General features: G+C 35.3%; 1 protein-coding gene across 3 annotated transcripts; it reads right to left on the bottom strand.

The window, feature by feature from the left end:
* Window positions 1-250: 250 nt before the first annotated feature.
* On the bottom strand, window positions 251-9,194 carry LOC107762722 (AUGMIN subunit 8). 3 transcript variants are annotated; one of them, XM_016581104.2, is made up of 8 exons: window positions 9,040-9,194; window positions 8,282-8,396; window positions 4,720-6,171; window positions 4,088-4,207; window positions 3,121-3,237; window positions 2,520-2,609; window positions 1,419-1,526; window positions 251-629 (listed from the first exon to the last, which is right to left on the bottom strand). In XM_016581104.2, exons 3-8 carry the CDS (start codon window positions 6,004-6,006, stop codon window positions 546-548), a joined length of 1,806 nt encoding a protein of 601 aa, XP_016436590.2. In that variant the 5' UTR covers window positions 6,007-6,171; window positions 8,282-8,396; window positions 9,040-9,194; the 3' UTR covers window positions 251-545. The 3 variants fall into 3 exon arrangements, with proteins under 3 accessions (XP_016436590.2, XP_016436593.2, XP_016436592.2); XM_016581107.2 differs by lacking the exon at window positions 8,282-8,396; XM_016581106.2 differs by lacking the exons at window positions 8,282-8,396; window positions 9,040-9,194 and adding an exon at window positions 6,279-6,578.
* Window positions 9,195-9,508: the final 314 nt, after the last annotated feature.

Here is a 9,508-nt window from a genome sequence, read left to right as displayed (position 1 = left end):
ATATGCATAGAGCTGTCAATGATTCGATAAATGAACAGAACTAGACTCAAAATCATATTATGTCAAAGTGAGTCATCTTCTTTAGCAACGGTCACTTGCTCTCTATTTATGATTTCCAATCCCAATCTTAAGTGATCAATAGAAAAAAAGATTGTCAAATTTGTTTGTATGTAAATGAATAAATAGAAAATTTGAGTTTAAGGAAAAGTTTAAGAACGTGCTCAAAGATATCTTCGGGGAAGTTTGCTTCTTCTCTATAACTAATTTTGAATCTTTTTCTTCCTTTGCATTTCCTTTTTTTGTTGATGATACAAAAAGTTACATTAGGATAGGGACGACAGCTTTTTGCAAGATATGTGGAGAAGAAAAAAAGAATGGAATAATTCAAGATTTCCCATGATAAATTAGAAGGAAAAAAAGAATGAAAAGAAAAAAAAAAAACTATTACTATACACACTAGCTAAGGCTGGAGATGTGGCATATTCTTCATTTGACAAGGAAAAGTTGGTTAGAATTGCATTTTGAGAAGCATTTGGTAAAGCTATCTAATTCCCAAGTATCAGCTGCTCATCACTTCTCCAAACTTGTTTCAATTGTATAAGATGAGACCTAATGCTATATTCTTCTACCTGCATTATTGTCAAGTAATCGCATTAGATAATCAGTTCATTGGACATGGAACATCAAAAATACTCGCTATTCCATCCATCGTGTAATGTATTTGGAATAGAGATGGAAAATGAATTAGCACAGGCTTAGAATGAAGATGACAAACCCTCCTTACATGAACTATATGTACTATCAAACACTGAGATAACCTTGGCGTAACTGGTAAAGTTATTGCCATGTAACCAGAAGGTCACGGGTTCAAACAGTGGAAATAGCCTCTTGCAGAAAGCCAGAAATGCAGGGTAAGGCTGCGTACAATAGACCCTTGTGGTCCGGCCCTTCCCTGGACCCTGCGCACAGCGGGAGCTTAGTGCACCGGGCTGCCCTACGCACTGAGATAACCTCCTAAGACGTTTAAGCTAGACATGGTGGGACTTTACTTTTTGAGTTTCTATAATAGATACTGCACATTTTGTTGGTTACTAGAACCATGAATTTTCATTGTTGGGTAAAAACTAATGCTGATCAATGCAGATCCATAATGACCGTAAATTGTCATCCTAACATGCAAGGAATGGAGAATGAATCTGAAATAAAGTAAAAAGTAATTTCAGTCCAAATGCCAGAAGAAGAAGATCACTATATGGATATGGGAGATGATAAAAATGATACATCAACTGGGTTGAACTATGATAAAGGCATTAAATGGAGAAGTGAATAGGACAGGGAGAAGAGTGAAGACTAAGGAGTAGTAGAGGAGATTCTGTAATGAAGGCAATAACTTTATGAGGCCACAATTTTTGTCTCACCTGCATAGCCGCTGTTGAAGACAACAAGGCTTCACATTCGTCCAGCATGGCTCGCTCTTGAGCTGCCACATCAGCAAGTTCAGAAACCAGGCAGTTCATCCCTTCCACCTGCAAAGTGCAGAATGCAAAAATTAGGGAAAATTGTATGAAACAATTTTACCACAAACAAAAGCGCAGTGCAGACAATTATATAGAAGCTCTTAGCAATCAAGATACCAAGTTGAGACTTTAGATTGTTTGACATTCAATTCTAATAAAACAGACTGAAAGCAATTGGCCCAGGTTCAATAAATGTTTTTAACACATTTCAAAAAATCATGCTCTTGAAAGTCACATTTTTAGATAGCCAAAGAATGTAATATAACTTGTGATTCAACAATTACTGGCAGTCTAGATGGCCCCATGATCTTTGCTTGTGCTCGTAGTATCAACTCCTTTTTGTACTTCAATTGAGGCTATCTTACACAAGAAATAAAATCTACTTTTTGGGTGGACTTCGGCAATTTAAGAGTTTCTAACTGTCGGTAAAGGCCAAAGGCAATCCAGAAGTCTAAGCGTAAGAATTTTAAGCCTAATTCTCAGAGCATTGTCGTATTCATCTATAGTTCACTTTTCCATCTGCAACATATCTTGAATAGCAAGAAGGTTTATTAGAAAAAGAAAAAAATAGCAAGAGAATCTTTAAATTTTTCTGAGATACATATCATTCATTCCGTCAAATCAATATTATTTTTGAAAATCGACGCTCAGTATAACACTAATAGAAAATGTGCAAAGAGAATCTCTACATTTGTCAAACAGTCAAAGTTGCAACTTCTGCTGCTCAACAAACTAAAATGATTCTAGCATAACGTAGCTACCAGCTCTGTTACAGAAAACTATGTGCTAATGACCTTTCTATCTCTCTAATATCAGCTCTCTCACTCCCTCTCATCTCAAACAACAATTGTGGATTGTAAAAAGCCTGATAGTAAAAGACAACACCATTTGGTCCAATTTGCTATTGCATTTTATGTTACTTAAACACTAGAGATAGGGAAAGTAAATTAATGGTAAGAAAGAACAAGAAAAAGTAGAACTTAAAATAATATAAGAACTTACCCTAGGCAATATAAAACGCATGGAGGATCCCATTGCCTGCATTACATCAACAGCTGAGCAAACAGCTTCCTTAACACTTTCAATATCACCCTGTAAAAGAGCCAACTCGAATAAGACTCTATGTCTTAGGAATCATTGATCTCAAAACACTAAGTATCAAGTTGCATACCTTTGCTTGTTGAATAAGGTGTATTAGTACTGCAGGGATTAGTAATGCATGGGTTAGTAATGCAAGCATTAGCTATGCAAAGGTTATTTCTTATCCATTGTTTGGTGTAGTGTATTAAAAATTAGAATCCATTGCATAATTTTTAAGAAAATTGTTTGTTTACAAAAATGCCCTCCATATTCTTTAGCTTTAAAGGACTTTAAGGATAATTTGGCCTTTAACCATGCTAATGCATGCATTAATAGCCTTGGTATTGCTAATACCATGGTTTACTATGCATTAGCTATACATAGGATAATACCAAAGATGTATTAGTTATACATAAGTTGAAAAAGTGTACCAAACAAGGTTTTACTAATACACAAAGCTAATGCATGCATTATTTTCTCTAATGCACTCTACCAAACTACCTCTAAGTATCAAGTTGCATACCTTTGCTCGTCCAATAATCGGAAGACGGAGAGTGCATGCCTGTAGATCTTGTATAGCATGGGATACTGAACTGGTATGATCCCTTTCAATTGAAGCCCACTCATCGAGGTAGGTGAGCTGAACCAATCATTTCCAGAACAAAATCAGTTTAAACAATAACGCCACATCTACAGTAAAGATCTAAATAGAAATCATATTGTCTACTGAACAAATGAACGTGAGTTTTAACAACCTCATACTCCCCTCTCCTTCAACCCCCCTCCTTAAAAGAAAAAATGATATAGTAACATACCATTCTTCTGAACCCTGATTTTCAAACTATATCCAGATACAGAGAAGTCAAATCAGCATAAGGAAAGGAATTACGAAGAAGTCTGGAACAGTTAAAGGTAAGACCTGACTAGAGACTGTTTCTGCAAGAAAAAATCAAGCTCAAAATTCTAGGTTTAAAAGCTTTCACTATTATGAACAGAAGATATCTAAATTCACATATTCATATCAAAACCTCAAGCATTTTATGGGTGTTAGGTTCCAGATAACAGGAAGATTTCATATAGTACCTAAAAATGGTACATTCTTCTGGCTAACAAGTGACTGCGTCCTACTCATACCTAATAGTTCAATTATGAGGAGAAACTCATCACAAAAAGGAGACTACATTCATATAGTGTTCAATGATTTGAACTAAGCCAGAGGAAAATTCATGGAATTCCACAGTGAAAGTCCTGCTTTCCATCACTACAAACTTCAACCACAAGCCAATAATTGCCTATATTAAATCCCTTACACAGACGAGAAAAGACAAAAGATGTGGTTTAAACTCAAATCTTCATTTTGAACTGGATCATCCTATGATAAGGAAGTTCTAGAAATCTACAATCCACAGATTTTTCTGGAAAACACTAAAAACATAAAGATTAAAACATCAGAGATGATATTCGAATCATATGTTATAAAGATACATTACCTGTTCATTTAAGACTGCAAAAAGCTTCAACTTCAGCTTCAGCTGTTGGAGTGCAGTTCTCTTTTTAATAACAGAAGCCCATAAATCTGACGTATTCCTCCAGACATTGTACAATGTTTTCTGCACATGCGGAAATTAAAACCGTCAGTTAAATCAGCAAAAACGCAACCAAGTCGGTTATATGATGGGGAGATATCGGAAAGCTCCCAGAGAACATCAAGCCACAAAGATATCAGTCCATGATCCCAATCCCACAAAACATAATTAAATAATAAATTAGAAAGTAAGAAGCCAATATTAGTAAGATAAATGAATGCCAGCTTTTCTATACTATTATAAAAAACGGGTTTTAACCTGCTTCTTGTGATCAAAAGTTCATTAATTATAATCTTTCCCCTTCTGTATTAATATTCCAAACAATGTCCATACCGCAGTCATTTTTAATAGATTTTCCTGTCATGCAGTACTTCTCAGGAACCAAATGAACATTTCCATGCATAAGATCACTATTAACCAATTTAGAAGAAGAGAACTCCGTGAGGCACAATGGATTTTTTTTTAATGATTATAAGGTAACTAAAGAAATAAATCTAAAGGCACACAATGAAGCTTCGCAAGGGAAATAACCAAACCTCTGCTTGAAGTTTCTGCGCGTGCAATGCTGCATCTGACCTGGCATTAGCATACCGCCATTGGAGATGTCTATTATACAATAGCCTCAGCTGATGAACATCTTCTATGTGGTTAGCTGCCTTCTTCCCCTTTTTAATATCTGCAATAAAGCTGAGGACAGAAGTAGAAGTTTTGGGTTGTCTAGATGGACTAGATGGTCTTATCCGAGAAGGACTTGGCCCTCTAGATGGTGTACTTGGGACTGATCTTGTTCGAGATGGACTGACTCCTCTAGATGCAGAGGATGATATAACAGATGCCTTATTCGGTGACGGAAGTCGTGATCCAGGAGCTGAAACAGTCTGAGATCTAGCTACTGGATTCCCTTGTACTGTTCTTTCCAATGAACTCGAAGATGTGGACTTCTGCATTGAAAGTGAACTATCATCTACTGACAGAACTCTACCTTTTACTCTATCATCAGATGATACTAGTGACAGCAAGTCGCTGGAAGATTTTTGCAATGGTGTGGTATAACCATCCAAAGATAATCTCCTCAAGGAAGGCGTGACTGAGCGTCTAATTGGCGCAATTTTACTACTCTTATCACTCAGATCAACACTTCTGTTCATGGTACCAGATGATACCTTCCCACCCATTCTACTGGGCCATCGATGCTGATCAACTAATCGAGCATTTAAACTATCAACTGGTCTAGAATTCTCTGCTTGATCAGCAGAATTCTTTCCCTTCAATGGACTCCTCCTCCTCTCTGGTGTCGCCTTTCGAGAAGCAGGAGGCGTTTCGCCCTGTTTCTGCACTACATTTGATGATGGCCTCAAAGTACGATCACATAGAGCATGAGAGACAGGTTTTTCTCTCTTACTTACAGGTAAAGAAAAGGTATCCGATTGAAACGAAACACTGAGACTCCTCATTGTTGAGGGCCACAAAGATTCTGGCAACCGATTACCTCCCAACTTTCTAGACAACAATTCTTCCACAGATGTATCCTGTACAGGTGTTGATGGTCGTGATGTAGTACGGGTAGGTGATGAAGGCGTGGTGGGGCGTTTCCTTTCAGCCGATATGGCTCGTTTAGGCAACGACATTGTTGATGTAGTAGTTCCAATTCTTGTGACATTTGGAGAAGAGCAACGTCTAACGCCAGAGGATGCTGCTGAAGGAGTAGGTGACCTGTACCTAGAACTAACTTCTCTGGTTCTTGGCCTGCGAGTGTTTCCATTGTTCTTCTCCACTGTTGAATTCTGCTTCTGAAATGCTAACTTTGATTCATACACATCCATCCAAACTGTCCAAGATTAGACAGCATTGATATAATGATATCCCCTTTCTTATATTAATAACAACTTAAGCCATTCTTGAAAAGCTCAGCTCTCAAGAACCCAACTTTAATCTGATGAATTATACACCGATGCCAATAAAGTAAGATCCTTTTCTCTGCTGTAAATCTGCCACAAAAATTCGAGGCTAAAAGTAAGATATACTAAAGATAAAATTAAAGAAGGAATAATTAATAAACCATTTGAAAAAAGAAAAAGGATGATCAAAAGAATACATCTTTACAGGCACCCAGATCTAAAGAAGAATCAATATTAGAATCCCAGCCAATAAAATGCAAATTCTTGTTCTATAATCACAATGATCAATACCCAAAACCAGGTAGATCAAGCAAATGTCAAGAACTCAATTAAAAGAGGAATCCCTATGCTAATATATGCCAAATCAGTAATATTATCAAGACAAGAATGTACATTGGCAGGCAGAGAAAAAAAATTAAAAATTGTATGCTTGTTAAAGAAAGAGAAAGAGGTTATATTAACCTCTTCCCTCGAAATGGGGAAGTATAGTGGGAGACGGGGTGGGTGTAGGATAAGAAATAGGACTAATAATGATGCACAGGACAAGAAAAGCTTCTCTCATTTACTTTTGTTTCCTTCTTTTTTTTACTTTTCCACCCGAGGTCCAATACACGCTTTGGGAAGCGATCAGTTCAAATTCATACCAAAAAATTCCACTTTTGGAGGTAACATTACTCCCTATCAGTGACTATTATATACCATGGCTTAAACTAGAAATTTCTATTTAAGAATGGAAGAATATTTACCATTCCGCATTCAACCATAACCTTTAATAATAATTTGTTTTGGTATCTCTTTCCTTCCCATTCCTAATTTTGCTTTTCCTTCTTTTTGACCCTCCTCTTTCCCTGTGGCCCCAACAACAACCTTTTATCCCTCTCACGGGAGTGCCATGGTCAGCCAAGCTGGATATATTACACAGATAGTCACAGCCCCTCTGTCTTGTTCCTTCTCTCCCACACCCAACTCCTTTTCATGAAAGGGAATTCAGTTACACTCAAACTTACACCTAAGGTAACTATACACAAGATAATTTCTCACAAATAAATAAATTGGGTTTCTTATTTTTTTATAATAGCGGTGACTTTCAAGCTAGCTTGTAGGCACCTAATTAATTTTACTCGTACCTATTGCCTCTCACAAGTACAAGTATCAAACAACTCGTTTGAGCATATGCAAGAAATCAACTGTTCCATCCGTTCCAATTTACGTGAATTTATTTTCTTTTTGGTCTGTTCTAAAAAGAATGATCATTTTCTAAATTTGAAAATAATTTAGCTTAAGCTTATAATTCTACCATTAATGAGAAACTTTTATAATCACACAAATACTATAGGCCCCTTTTTGATTTGTTTAGGACTATAAATTTTAAATTTTTCATTTTTTTTTAAACTCCGTACTCAATCAAACACATTTCACATAAATGAGAACGGAGGAAGTACTAATATTAATTTTTGACTACGTGCCTGAGATTTGAACCTATCTTCATTAATTAGGAGGTCACGCTTGAATCAACAAGCAAATAAGCTTTCAATCATTTTTTTCAAGATTAACTGCATTTCGGTGCTTTAACTAAATAATTAGGAGAATGATATAAAATTATAATAAAACTCTTGTTTGTTTCCCAATCATACTCCATAAAAGGAATAAGAAAAGCAAGCAAATGATAGATAAATATATAGGGTTATGGGGGCGGAAATGGAGGACCACGTGCAAGTAAGATCATTGTCCATCCCCATGAACTCTCAGTATCATAAATGCACTTAAAAAATTATTCATATCTATGTAAAAAATCTATATACACTATTTTTTACACTAAACAAGCCTACATCGATAAAAGGAGAAATCCAAAAAATAAATATTTTTTATGTTAACTATTTCCCTTGTTTAGTGGATTTTAGGAACAAAAATCAACGAAATATTGAGAATATATTGAAATCATAAGAAAAATAGATCTAATAATGTGCTGTGGCAGATTTTGTTCCTAATTCTGTGAACATCTGCATTATTCATGTACAGTCACCATAAAGATGGTTCAGAAACTAGAAACAAATTACTCCTAATTAGTAAGTAGCAGTACTATTATTTTGCCTACACATAGAAACAGAGTGATGAAAGAGAATTTTACACAAAACTCAGTAAGTTTTCAAACATAATGATAGAATAATTTTATTTCTTAAAACACAGGAGCATGAAATACCACTTCATTAGATTCAAGGAAATCAGCAGCATCAACAACAACCCAGTAATATTTCACGTGTAGTCCTGAAGAGGTTAGTGTGAACGCAGACTTTACTCCTGCCCGAATAAAGAAGCTGTTTCCGAAGCACAAGGAGATGAAAAAAAAACAATGGAACAATAACAACCACATAGATCAGGAACACAGTGCCATCATAAATATGATTCGAAAGTTCAAAAAAGTTGAACAAATTTTGGTAACAAAAACTTGATCAAAACCGTTGCAAAACAGAGATAAAAAGGAAGCTAAACAGAGAAAAGCAATTCCAAATTTAAACAAAAATGTCCAATTTTCCCTATAAAATTAAAAATCTTAATAAAATTGTCAAAGTATGACAAAAGAAGAATCCTTTTTAGAATATGAAATTCGAAAAACACGGCAAACAAAGCTAAAAATGTTCTAATCCAATTGAAAAGTTTCGTTTTTTAATACATGATCATAGTTCATAACCCTAGCAATACAGAGACAGAAAATATAACTAAAATCCAGAAAAAGCCCGAAATTTGATTTAAAAATTGCAGTTTTTGTAAAAAAATATTCTAATTTGTAAAACAAAAGAAAAATAAGTTTAAAATATACTGTTAATCGAAGTCGCCGGACGACAGCCGTTGTTAATTTGCCGGCGAAAACACGTAATCGCGTACGAATTTCAAATACATATATATCACGTGTATATAATATTCGCAGAACAAATTCAAATGCGAGAAATCAAAACTAACCAGTAATTAAATAATCAAACATCAAAGTCGCCGCCGGACGACAGCCGCCGTTAATTTCCCGGCGAAGTTACGTTAATTAACCGTATAATATGGTTGGGGAGAGAGGAGAAGAAGAAAAAGAAAAGACGTAGTTGGTTTCTTTTTTGGCGCCACCCAATTTTGATTAGTAAAATAGGCCAAAAAACTCAAACTTTTTTGTCTATTTTTCTCTTTATTAATAATTAATAATTAATAATAATAACGATATCATCTTCGGGAATTCCGCGATTTGACGTCTTCTACTTTTTTTCCGACTTTAAAAATTTCTTTTTAATAACAGAATTATCAGATCAGTTTGCACACGCATTAATTATTTCATTAATACATGTTATCTACCATAACACATATATCAGGTCATAGAGGCGGAGGCGAAGTTATTTTATTAGGTGTGGGTTCGATCGAACATAGTTATTTTTTTTTAAATATTGTA

This window comes from Nicotiana tabacum, chromosome 18 (assembly GCF_000715075.1).
Source record: "Nicotiana tabacum cultivar K326 chromosome 18, ASM71507v2, whole genome shotgun sequence".
NCBI lineage: Eukaryota > Viridiplantae > Streptophyta > Magnoliopsida > Solanales > Solanaceae > Nicotiana > Nicotiana tabacum.
This window is presented reverse-complemented; position numbering and strand designations above follow the sequence as displayed.

Bases quoted from the DNA above. Each gene is read 5' to 3' on its own strand.
- LOC107762722 (XM_016581104.2), bottom strand. From the start codon at position 6,006: ATGGATGTGTATGAATCAAAGTTAGCATTTCAGAAGCAGAATTCAACA. The intron at 4,208-4,719 runs GTTTGGTTATTT...CCGCATGTGCAG, and splicing joins CGCAGAAACTTCAAGCAGAG to AAAACATTGTACAATGTCTG. The intron at 3,238-4,087 runs GTAATGTATCTT...TGATTGGTTCAG, and splicing joins TTGCAGTCTTAAATGAACAG to CTCACCTACCTCGATGAGTG.